Below are 13,626 nucleotides of genomic sequence, written 5' to 3'. Positions count from 1 at the left end.
TCTCCTCATCCCTGGGTTGTCAGTCTCAGGGGCGTTTGGAGTCCTTCTTGGGGCTCTTAGAGCCAGATCGTGAGATTGGGACATCCGCTTCCTGCGGGGGGCTCTACGGCGGGGCTGAGTGGTTGGCTTGGGCTGTGGCGGAGCAGTCTGAGTCGCTGCCGCAGGGGGATGCTCTTGGTGGCGGGCAGACGGGGTGCGGGACTTGAACTGCTCTGAGGCAGGATATGTTGAATGGCCTCCATCTGCTTCTTGACCGCTGAGAACTGCTGGGCAAAGTCCTCAACAGTATACTTGCAGGAGGGCCATGGTGTGGAGGTTGATTGAGTGGTTGCGAGCCAGCTCCTTTTATACATGTATGTCCATGGGAGTGGCATGCAAATTCCACTCGCCAATTCCCAGTGGCCTTTTCTCAAAAATCAGAGGTGTTTGGGGCTCCCAAGAGTCACTACATCGACACAACGTTGAGTGAGTGACAGAAAGGGAATCTTATTTTTACTCTGTGCTGTGCCATGATGCCCCTCTGATAAGACATTTGTTTTCAAGAGGCCTCCAGATCAAATCATGATGTTTCAAAAAGAAAAACAGCAATAACAGGTGCCAATTATCAAGTTTTTAGCTGTTTTCCACCCACTTCTCTTCTCCCAGAGGAATTAATTGTGTGCCGAGACATTGACTGCTGGCACCGAAGTAAAGCTAGTTTGCTTCCTCTGGACACAACTTCCATCTTTTTGTAGTTGTAAAGGGCAGTAACTGAATTTGTAACTGTGCAGCCAAAATGGCATGCCAGGAACAGCATGCACCTGCTTCTTTGCTGGTTTCAGTAATTACAGGAGTAGAGAAAATGACCACATGTGTCAAAACTTGTCAAGATAGCATAGAGAAATCAGTTACATTTGTGAAATGACATTACCTACATGCACAGAGATTAAAAAGTGTTGGGGAAAATAGTATTCTGAGATAATATTCTTCACACTACAATAGTACAAAGCGGTTATCTGAGTTACTGTAGACTTTGTCAGTTCAAACCAGTCTGGCCATTCTCTGTTGGCCTCTCTCATTAACAAGGCATTTCCATCCACAGAACTGCCACTCACTAGATGTTTTTTTTTTGTTTATGGCACAATTCTGAGAAAATTCTAGAGACTGTTGTGTGTGAAAATCCCAGGAGATCAGCAGTTACAGAAATACTCAGATCAGCCCATCTGGCACCAACAATCATGCCATGCTCCAAATCACTAAGATCAAATTTTTTACCCATGCTGATGGTTGATGTGAACATTAACTGAAGCTCCTAACCTGTATCTGCATGATTTTATGCACTGTACTGCTTCCACATGATTGGCTGATTAGATAATTGCATGAATGATCACTGGTGTATATTTTGTAAAATTATCATAATACTACAGCTTCAAAAAAGATGACGTTGATTGCAGTTTTTTTAAGGACCTTCCAAATGAATTGATTTATTAAAATGAATTAGACTTCCCAAATGTTTCATGTGTTGACATTTTAGATTAGTATGTTTGATTATTACCTCAGGTTACTTGGCTGTAAAGCTGTGCATGCAGTACAGTATTACAACAAATAATGATGTAGAGTTTTGATGTGCTTCTCCGCTGCTCGTTGGAAAAAGTACATTGTTACTGAAAACTAAGATAGTACAGTAGCATCTATATATATATATATATATTGTTTTGGAATCCTAGAGACACCCCTGGTGACAACCCTAGGACCCTTCACTGTTGAAAAAGTGCACCAATATAAGACAGAATTCTGAAAGAACTGAATGCACACTCTTATTATACATAGGTGTCTTCAGAAAGACTGTGAGCATTGCAGTTTACAGTTGATTGAAATTGCTCCAGAGGCTGCAGAAGTGATTTTACTGTTCTGCCTCCTCCATTGATTTCTTCTCTCCCTCTCCTCACTCTTGCTTTCCCTGTCAGACATTAAGCATCTAGCTGTTTTTATCTTGCAGTGGTAAACTGCTCTGATCCAGGCTTTGTGGAGAATGCCATTCGTCACTCTCTACAGCGCTACCCCGAGAGCTTCAATTACAGAAACACGGTGATGTATCACTGTAAGAGGGGATTCTATCTCCTCGGCTCTTCCGTCCTCACCTGCCGCTCAAATGGCTTTTGGGACAGATCACTACCTAAGTGCCTTTGTGAGTGATGCGTTGCTGTTTCCACCAATACACCCACATTTAGTGATTTATACAGTATACATGCAATACAAGACTGCATTCTTCATCAAATCATTTTCTTAATTTTTTCCACTTTTTCTAGTAAAAATATCTAAACATCTTTAAGACAAGATACATTAACTTGAGAACAACAAAATTAAGAAATTAAGACTTGCTTTCAGAGAATATTTCTTGAATAATTTTTTATTAAGATTTATTTATTTTACCCTTTTAATTATTATTATTTTGTTGTTTTATTGTTCTAAGTTTTTAAAATGAATGTAACCACATTTAGTTTGTTAGATAATACGGAGGCCCTTAGAGAACAGAATACATTTTTTTTTTATAGTTTTGCGTTCTCTTGCTATAGATTTTGCACAAAATGTTTTGCATTCCCTTGTAATAGTTTGTGTTTCCTTGCAATATTTTGCATGACCTCACAATAAGTTTTACATTCTGTTAACAACTAGTTTTACATTCCCTCACTTTCCCTCGCAGTCGGTTTTGTGTTCCCTCGTGACAGTTTGTCCTCGCAAAATGTTTTGTGTTTCCTTGTACAGCATTTTTTCCAAAAAAGATGGTTAGTTTTAAATAGTAACATCATGGTTAATTTGTGGTACAAGTATGGTTTTTAAAACCACCGTTTCCACCAAAAAAAAAAAACAACAACAAATAGTTTCACTTTAGTAGTTTTTTTTCTTTCTTTTTTTTTTAGCCACGGTACATGTAAAACAAATTAACCATGGTGTTAATACAGAAAAACTAAACATGCTTTATTTATACATTTGTTTTTCATTGTTGTTTTTTCTTTGCTTTTTATTACAGTGTTCCCTGTCAAAAAGCTACACTTTGATGCTGTGCTAACTTGGCGCTTTGGGAACAACTTTAGGTGTGACCAGCTGTGAATATGTGTGCAACACGTCAATGAAATTGACCAGAATTTATAGCCTCTGCTGGTGACATCATTGGAAGCACCTGTAGCTGGGCTATAAATAGATGCATCACAGGTGCATCCTCAGATCTTTTGTCTTCAGATCACTCTGTGTGTGTGTGTGTGTGTGTGTGTGTGTGTGTGTGTGTGTGTGTGTGTGTGTGTGTGTGTGTGTGTGTGTGTGTGTGTGTGTGTGTGTGTGTGCTTTATGAGCCTGTCAGAAACTTTCTACTTTCCTCTGTTAGGAGTTAGATTTTGTTAGGCAGTGTGCAGAAACCCTAAATCAAAAAAAAAAAAAAAATAAGAAAATGACTGAAAGACAGAGCAAGCGGTGTGTGTTCCCTTGTTTACGCTCTATGGCTGAGGACACACACCAGTTGTGTGGCAGTGTTACAGGCATAACAGGCTGATCTGCTGAAGGGGAGTGCGGGCACCACGGTCGACGAGGAGGATTTCACCGAGCTTCGTCGAGCCACGGATCTGTCTCTCCGTGTGACCAAGCAGACGGCCCGTGCCATTGGCCGGTCTATGTCTGCTTTAGTCAGCACAGAGAGACACTTATGGCTCACCCTGTCTGGCATCAGAGACAAGGACAAAGTTTTCCTTCTCGATGCCCCGGTTTCGCCTTCTGGCTTATTTGGTGACACTATGAATGTAGTTTTCTCCAGGTTCCAAGAGGTGAAAAATCACGTGGAAGCCTTCGGGCAATTCCTTCCTTGCCGCACTCAGAGGGAGGGGCCTTCAGCCACCCAGCTCCGCCCCGGTCCTTATAGAAGGGAGGCTCAGAAACAAAGTGTGGCGAGTCGTGCTCCCCCTTGTAGAGACTGGGGACCGGCTCTTCGCCCTCAGCAGCCCCAAAGCAAAACCTCAGGGCAGTCATTTCTAAGAGGAAAAAACACTGACAGTCTTGCGCCCAGCCTTGTGGGGGTAGCCCCCCTCAGGACGGGGCGCGTGTATTGGGAGTTAGAGGCTTCCAGCGAAATATTGGGTGTACCCACTGCTTCCTGCCTTAGTTCAGGACACGGAACACTCAACATCCCCTCAACAGGAAGTGTCAAAATGAATACCCATCTCAGAGAACCTGGCAGCGTGGAAACTTTGGCCAGGTATTTCTATGTGGGTCCTAAGAACAGTAGAAAAAAGGCTACAGAATTAAATTTGTTCACCGTCCTCCGCGTTTAAACAGTGTGGTCACTACCGGAAAACTGGAGCAAGCATGTCTACCATAGAACATGCCATAGAACATGTTCCCCTTCCAGATAAAGAGTCAGGTTATTACAGCAGATACTTCCTGGTTCCCAAGAAGGGTTGGGGGTTGCATCCGATCTTAGATCTTCGAGGCTTGAATCGCTCAGTCAGGGCATTCAAGTTGCTAACTATCAAGACGGTCGTGTCCCAAATCCAACATCACGATTGGTTGGTCACGATCAATCTCATGGACGCAAACTTTCATATAGAAATTCTGCCACAGCAAAGGAAGTTCCTGTGGTTCGCTTTCAGGGCCGAAGCCTTCCAATCGGCCTAGAATATCACCCCTTATATTCACGAAATGCATGGATGCAGCATTGACTCCATTGCAACTCCGGGGCATCTGCAGTTTATATCCCTGGATACCTGAATGTGGGAGCAGATTTACTGTCCAGATGGAAAATACCGACGGGGAGTGGAAACTCCACCCAGAGGTAGTGGAACAAATCTGTGTGAGATTTTACAGGGCAGAAGTGGACCTCTTCGCCTCTCAACAGACAGCACAATGTCCCCTCTACTTCTCTCTGAGTCACCCAGCCCCCCTGGGTCTGGACGCGATGGCACATACATGACCCAGAATGCGCCTGTATGCTTTTCCCCTGGTTTCTCTGCTCCCGGGAGTCTTGGTTCTCGGAGATAATGTCTCTCCTCGACGGCTCACCTTGGGCGATTCCGGACAGGAGGGACCTTCTGTCTCAGGCGCAGGGGACAATATTTCATCCCCGGCCCAAGCGGTGTTTGGCCCCTGAAGGGTACCCCGTCCAGGTACCAACTGAGGGACACTGGGCTTTCGCCTGAAGTTATCGAGACCATTCTAAGTGCTAGGGCTCCCTCTACTAGAAGAAGTTATGCCAATAAATGGGGTGTCTTTGAAAGATGGTGCACATAATGCAGATCCAGTTAACTGCCAGATTGCTTCAGTTCTGGACTTTCTACAGGAAAATTTATCAGCAGGCACATGCTCTGCCAATCTCAGGGTTTACGTGGCCGCTCTATCGGCTTGCCACGCCTTGATTGACGGGGTGCCGTTGGGGAGACATCCTCTGCTCACTCGCTTCGTTCATGGAGCTATGTGACTGGGACTTAGCAATAGTCCTTGAGGGTCTGGTTGAGACACCCTTCGAACCTCTAGAGTCAGCGTCTGATAAACTGCTAAGTCAGTGCAGCATCAAAGTGTAGCTTTTTGACAGGGAACGTCTTGGGTTACTTAACTGTAACCCCTGTTCCCTGATAAAAGCGGATTGAGATGCTGCGCTTCATTGCCGCACTGAGATGCCCCAGGACTACTCTTCAGACAAAATACTTGACGATGCACCTGTGACGCATCTATTTATAGCCCTGCTACAGGTGCATCAAATGATGTCACCAGCAGAGGCTATAAATTCTGGGCAATTTCATTGACGTGTTGCACACATATTCACAGCTGGTCACACCTAAAGTTGTTCCCAAAGCGCTAAGTCAGCACAGCATCTCGTTCCGCTTTTATCAGGGAACAGGGGTTACAGTCAAGTAACCCAAGACGTTACCATGAATATCATAGTAAAATATTGTTATTGTAGTAAAACCATGGATATTTTTGGTAAGGGATGGATAGTTATTGTGAGTCAACCCAAAATGATTGCAAGTGAATGCTAAAAGTATTACAAAGGAACACAAAACTTATTGTGATGATACACAAACTAATGTGAGGGAACACAAAATGTATTACTTGGGAAGGGAATGCAAAACTTATTGCGTGGGAATGCAAACTATTACAAGCAAACGCAACACGTATTGTGAGGGAATGCATAAGTTATTGTGCTGCATCACAAACTATTGCAAACATTTTGTGAGGGAATACAAACTATTTCAAAATAAAGCCCCCCACCCCCTGTCTTCTAAGGGGCTCTGTTGTATTCCTCCTAAAGTAAGAAAGAAAAGAAGGAAAAAATTATGATAATTGGCCAAAGGGGTATATATATTCAAAGTATATTTATCTGCTTCTAATTATGTTTAAAACAGCCTTGCATTATTTCTTTGCAGTTGCCACTTGGTTTAATATGTTATGATGCAATGAATTAAAGGGATATTCTGGGTTCAGTATAAGTGAATCTCAATTGACTGCCTTTGTGGCATAATGTTGATTACCACAAAAATAAATTTCGACTCGTCCCACCTTTTCTTTAAACAAAGCAAAAATGGAGGTTACAGTGGAAATTAATGGGAACAATTTTTGGAAGTTTTAAAGGCAGAAACATGAAGCTTATAATTTTATCAAAGTATTTACATTAACTGTTCTGTTGAAACGCATGTATTATTTGAGCTGTAAACTTGTTGAAATTGTAATTTTTACAGTCATTTTAGAGTTTTTGTTTTTTTAGTGTGTTGACATTACATAGTCCTGGCAACGAAGTAGTAAAATTGGCTATAACGTTACACAGAAAAGGTTAGTAAGTGATTTTATTACACTAAAGTCATGTTTACTTGCATAGAGATTATGTCTTGTGTCTATGTATACTTTTTGAAAAAGTTAGTATTTTAATGATCAAAAATTGTCCCCCATTTACTTCCATTGTAAGTGCCTCACTGTAACCCAGAATTTAAAAAAAAAAAAAGGCAGGGGCAAGTCTAAATACATTTTTGTAGTCATCAATGTTATGCCAGAAATGCTGTCAATTGAGCTTAACTTGTATTGAACCCAGAATATTCATTTAATAATTTTGAGGCCACTGTACATATGATTATGAGTAAATCACAACAAAATCCCATTTTCATGGTAATTGTAAAAATTGCATGCACGATTCTACATAGAAATAGTGCAACTTTTTTGAGGCAATGCGACACTGTTAGAACTGTTAGAAGTTGTTTAATGATATGGGAAAGAACAGTAAAGTTGAAGAAGTATCTTATCCGAGATGCTCTTTTCCCTTATTGCTGCCCCCTATAGCTATATCCTGCGGTGATCCTGGCACACCACCGTTTGCTGTCATGTCGGGCCAGAAGTTCACCAACAGAGCAGTGGTCCATTACTCCTGCAGCCTGGGCCGAACTCTGGTGGGGAACGGCACACGCCAATGCCTGGAGGATGGCCGGTGGAGCGGCTCACCACCCTACTGCTCAGGTATATCCGTCAGCAGAAACTGGAGACAAAATGGACAGCTGATCTTTAAGCCCCTGTCTGAGAATCTCCGCTTACTTTGGACTTACATCTCTGTCTGAACCCAACGAACTCTTAAAGTTTAAACATCAACTGCTGTTACAAGCAAAGTACTTACTTTCTCAAACTCCAAGTTTTGCACATCCTCAAAGGCATAGTTCACCTGAAAATGAAAATTCTCTCATCATTTACTCACCCTTATGCCATCCCAGGTACATCAAATGCAAGTGAATGGTGGCCAGAACTCTGAAGGTCCAAAAAGCACATAAAGGCAGCATAAAAGTAATCCACACAACTCCAGTGGTTTAATCCATGTCTTCAGAAGTGATATAATAGGTGTAGGTTAGAAGCAGATCAATATTTAAGTCCTTTTTTACTATATATCTCCACCTTTACTTCAACATTCTTCTTTTGTGTTTTGGCAGTTCACATTCTCTGTGCATATAACCACCTACTGGGCTGGGAGGTAAAAAAAGTACTTAAATATTGATCTGTTTCTCACCTGCACTTATCTTAAGACATAGATCTAAGATGCAGAGTCATATGGATTACTTTTCAAAAAATGTTCTGTGATTTTTGGAGCTTCAAAGTTTTGGTCACCATTCACTTGCATTGCAAGGACTTACAGAGCTGAAATATTCTTCTAAAAATATTAATTTCTGCAGAAGAAAGAAAGTCATACACATCTGGGATGACATGAGGGTGAGTAAATGATGAGGAAATTAGAATTTTTGGGCAAACTATCCCTTTAAGCTATTTTATATTTGTTGATCATTGTAACTCTTTTATGGAACAATTACGTAAACCAGCATTCACTACAATAGAGCAGTAGAGTATATATAGAAATGGTTAAATCATAAGATATTTTACGACTTGGCTTGTACAAAAAGGTAAATGTTTTATTCAAATTCAGACCAACCAATCAACAGAATTTCAAATCAATACAATACAGACAATAAAGTTTAGCTCGCCTCCTATTCAACACTTTATCATTTCATTTTTTTTCTCATGCAAAAGAAATGACTGATGTATGTCAATAATCTGTTATACGCTTCTCTCGTCTCGTTCTGAACACAGATGTTTTCTTTCTCCTTTAGTATGCAAATTGTATTTTTCTATTAAAATCAAGGTTTCGGTTTAGGCATTAGAAACGTAGAGAAAATCGTAAGAACAGCTGGTTGGCGTATTTTTCAAAAGGCGAGTACATTGTTTTATATATTTTTGTATAATTTTCATACAGTTTATTACTATTTTGTATTTTATTGTGATTGCTCATTCATCATAAAAAAATTCAAATACTAATATTTTACCTTTTTTTTTTTGCGCTTTTTTGCTTTGAGTCAACATGATTCATATCAGAGCTGGTTGGTTTTGTTGAAGAACTTAGAACTTTTTTTGTTTGTTATTTATTTATTGAAACATTTAAATAAAAAATATACTTCCGGAACCACAGCTGCTAAAAAAAAGTGGGCGCATTATAGTGTCACATCTTCATATTTCCAAATTTCAGGTGATAATCCGGGATTCTGTGGTGATCCAGGATTTCCTCCTCATGGTTCTCGGCTCGGGGAGGAGTTCAAGCATAAAAGCCTCTTGAGGTTCACATGTGAGACGGGTTACACTCTGATCGGATCATCAGAGCGCGCCTGCCTTCAGAACGGCTCCTGGAGCGGCACCCAACCTGTGTGTGAAGGTGAGGGCCACTTAAACATGTATTTACAGTAACTTCTCACGATCTTAAACACCAGTTGACCTAAACACATAGGTTGAGTGTGCAGAGCTTTAATCTACTATCTATATCTATTTACTAAATGTATGTAATCGCAAATTTTTCTTTCTAATGACATTTCCTAGTTTTGATGACTTAACTATTATTCTAAAATGTGGAAAAAAGTATTAATGAAGAATAAGCCAATGGACACACACACACAAGCGACATGGAAAACTTCACTGGAATTAAACACCACCAAGCTTAATTTCATCAGAACTGGCAAATGTTACTTCCTCTGGGCAAACTGTGATCTTGTTCAAGCAATTTCCTAATGAGAAAAGTGTATGCTTGAGAGACTAGTGGTATTTTAGTTTGTGCCTTTAAAGAGGTTTAAATGGATGGTAAGAAACTAAAGCAGATCAAATTAAAATGTGTTCTCTTTGTTCCTGCAACCCTCTTAACCTGCTCGGCTAGTGCTTTTCCTGAATTCTATGCTGTAATTAGTGTAAAATTGATCTTTTGATACTAACAGGCCTGAAATCGGTAATTGCCAGTTAACTCAATGGCTCTAGTTAGAAGAGCTGCACAAAAGGGCCTGTCATTATCCTGGTGCGTAACGATACATTGGTCCAATACGGATTAGAGAGTAGAACACGTGGCTCACCATTTAGGCAAATATGGGAAAATTTGACTTCAGACTCAGAGTTCTACTTTTAAAGTAATTATTAAATTGTTACATTTGCTTCCTTTTTGTGATGGTGCAGTGATTTGTGATCAGTAATGTCCTGACTATACTTTGTGATCAGTTGAATGCCACTTTGGTGAATTAAAGTACCAATTTCTTTCCAAAACAGCAAAATCTGTACATTATTCCAAACTTTTGGCTGCCAGTGTATATATGTAAATTTCAATAATTTGACACTACTTATTTTGTGTTATTACCAAATGGAAAAACAAAATAGTGCTCATGCAAATAAGCCTCCAGGATGCAGGAAGTAAGAAGCACAAAGTATGTACAGCATATGTTTAGAAGAAAACAACGATCTGCCCTGTAGCAACTCCACATGTTTTATCGCCACATGTTTGCTAAGTAACTAATTTATTTGTTTGTTTACACTGCTACAGACGGTTAAGATAGGCCCATGGATTACTTAAACAATCAATAAGATGCATTATTCAGGGCACATTCACAATTGAGTAAGGGCTTCAACAGATAGCTGGAACAGTTCACCATGGGGGAACTCAATGGTAGGAGATAGGCTTAAGTACAGTGGTGATAAAAACAATACTTACCAATGGCTAGACATGAAACACAAGCCGGTTCCCACTTAGAAATAATGACATAAAGTTTGGAATTACATGTGCTTACTTCAGGCCACTTGGAACTCATTAACTGTTAATCGATCCCCTTTTTCTCTATTTACTTTAGTTACGTTTAATCCAAGCATCTTTAAGGGGCAAATCACGGATACAAAGTTTCACAATAAAGATTAAATGAGGACTGCATGTCTGTGACTATTTCAACAATTATTCTGCTGATTGAGATTACACATGGAGGATAAGACTCCATGGATATTTATAGAAGATATACTGTAAGTATCATAATGATCTATGAAACTTCACCAACAACCGGTTGCCTGTTTATTTATTCACAAGATGCTGTTGAAATTATTTCGCCCTTGAAGCATAAAAACACATGTAATTTCTTTTTCCTAATTGCTGCCATAGCAATGATAATGAATAATTTAAATATTATTTGCTGTTGTAGGTGAGTCATCATAATTTGGAAAACCATTTACGAAAGCTCCGTCGTTTGGGTTCCCAACCAATTTAAGAACAGGCTGTTCTCACGCATCTCTGTGCCATTAGAATCGGAACTATAATTAACAGCATTGAAATGTATCATTTCGACTGCCCTTATCTGAAAACGCCACAAAAACTCATCATAAAAGCTCAAAATAATTGGAACTGAAACGAGTTGATCTACCTTGCCAACTACACTCTACATAGGCTGTAAAACTCAGTGTTTGTAGTGTAATTTGAAGTGCCTGTGATGTGAGCCCTTACTGTAGATATGTTTCACAGAAGCACTTCTCTCTTGAATGCTGTTTTTACTCCCGTATGTCTTTAATTGCTTTCCCAGCTGTATCCTGTGGAAACCCGGGAACGCCGGCCTACGCCAAGATCATATTCAGTGACGGCATTTTGTTCTCCAGCTCGGTGACGTATGCCTGTTGGGAGGGCTACAAGACCTCCGGCCTCACCACTCGTCATTGTACCACCAACGGGACCTGGACCGGCTCGGCACCGGATTGCATCGGTCAGAACCGCAACCATTACTCTCTTTGATCACGGTGAAATGTTTTTTGCGGTGCTTGTGTAACTCCACATTTGTTGGTTATGTAATAAACCTAGTACATTAATGTTCCTGGTTTGATACTTACAAATACAAAATAAATTGTGTGTGTGTGTGTGTGTGTGTGTGTGTGTGTGTGTGATTTTAGTGTGATAAATTCAATTACTCTGTAAAGCTATATCTAATATATCTAAGTTGCCATGACGATGCAACGCTCGTAAACACTAGGCAATTTTATGATACTAAAATCATGTTAACGTGCATAATGGTTACATCTTGTCACTAAACTTTTACAACAGTGTGCATTTTAACATTTATGGACTGGCCCCATTCACATTCATTGTAAGTGCCTCATTGTAGCTGCGTCTTTTTTCTTTCTTTTTTTTCCTACTTTTTTTTATTAAACGAGGGAATAAAAATGACATCTTGCTGAAATACCAGTTCTTTGTATAAAAAATGGAATTTCAATGAATAAAAGCTGTGATTTTTTATTTTTATTATTTTTTTTTATATCTGTAACAGTATTTTCACTAGTATAATTTCACAATCATCTGTCTTCTACTTTTATTCAAAACAGATTTACAGATATCTATAATTAATTTTGTACTAGTTAAAATTACAAATGCACATAGCTAAGTGCAGTTACGTACATCTTACAAGAAAAAGCTATTTTTTTATATCAATAATTACATTGTTAATAATTTGAATTTCCATTCCAGATATCAACAACTGAATTACAGCTACAGTTGTTTTAATCAGTATTGTGGTTTTCAATAGTGATAATGTACATTTTTTATAACTGCAATGTTGTAGTAGGAAAGCCTTTTATGATATCTTTGATCACTCTTTAATTCAGTGATATTGGAAATATTAATATCAGAATTACCAAATGTAATACATTTAAGGATATCAAAATGTACAAATATGAATTTAATTGTTGATATCAGGAATGGATATTAGTAAAAATGTAATTATAGATATCGGTATTCTTATAAATTCATTTAAATTATAAGTTTTACTAGTAATAGCTGATATAAGACATTAAATAGATATCATGTTATTATAGATCATTTTAGACATCCAATTTTGTTTTGAATAGGTGTGAATTACAGATCATTGTGAAATTCTACTAGTAAAAATATTCAGTTATATACGTATATGTGTAATGATGTCATTTTTACTAGTGCAGATCTAATTTCTGATTATGCATAACCTACACATGATTAAATGTCAAAAGGCTTGTGATAACTACACGATTTTCAGTCATAAACAGAATATGATTGTGAAATGTTACTGTCTAAAACAAGTTGCTGTAAATTATGCACAAGACAGCATAACTCAAACACTATAATGCATAGATACATTTTAGTTATTTAGATTTGTATTTCTTGATTTGTAGTTCATAATCTGTGGTCAGTTCACTGCTCAGAACATTTCAGAACTGATTTTGGCAGATGCTATTTTCACCCTAGTGCAAATAATGGTATATGATATTTACATCTCAGTGCAGATAATGGTATATGATATTTACACCCCAGTGCACATAGTGTCAGATACTATTTGCACCCATATTTAAATACTGACATACAGTATGGGCATCACTGCAGTGTGTTTATTGTGTTTATTTACAGTCCCACACACACTACATTACTCTCTACCCCTAAACCTAACCTTCACCTTACCTTAGGAAAAATAAACGTGCTTTATACAGTAACCATGGTTTCACATGGGAACGAGTGCGATCGACACACACCGCCTCTAGATCAAACCCTTCTCTGCACTCCTTGACATTCATTGTGATCAAAACACTGCGATGAAATCAACATTTATATTAAAGGAAATATTAAGAGTGGAAACAGGAAATCTGATTGGAAAAAGAGTGGGACAAAGCGCAGATTCGAACATCTGTCCCTAGACCAACAGTACAAATTCACACATTGGGGTGCAAATAGACACTCCGACTGATTTTAGTTTAGAAGACAGACTGACAGACAGACAGATAGACAGTCAGTCAGTTAGTTAGTTAGTTGGGTTTAGACATATCTCCAGTCAAACCTCC

The 13,626-nt window shown here is 39.1% G+C and overlaps 1 protein-coding gene across 1 annotated transcript in view; it reads left to right on the top strand.

The window, feature by feature from the left end:
- The window catches only part of LOC127617762 (CUB and sushi domain-containing protein 1-like), a 496,749-nt gene that overhangs the window by 457,493 nt on the left and 25,630 nt on the right, over window positions 1–13,626 (top strand). The window contains exons 55-58 of the mRNA XM_052089839.1: window positions 1,979–2,167; window positions 7,291–7,464; window positions 9,011–9,193; window positions 11,355–11,531. Coding sequence (XP_051945799.1) covers window positions 1,979–2,167; window positions 7,291–7,464; window positions 9,011–9,193; window positions 11,355–11,531 — 723 coding nt within the window. The remainder of the gene's footprint in view (window positions 1–1,978; window positions 2,168–7,290; window positions 7,465–9,010; window positions 9,194–11,354; window positions 11,532–13,626) is intronic.

This window comes from Xyrauchen texanus, chromosome 24, assembly GCF_025860055.1.
Source record: "Xyrauchen texanus isolate HMW12.3.18 chromosome 24, RBS_HiC_50CHRs, whole genome shotgun sequence".
Lineage (NCBI taxonomy): Eukaryota > Metazoa > Chordata > Actinopteri > Cypriniformes > Catostomidae > Xyrauchen > Xyrauchen texanus.
Note: the sequence above shows the minus strand (reverse complement) of the source record. Positions and strands in the feature narration are given on the sequence as shown.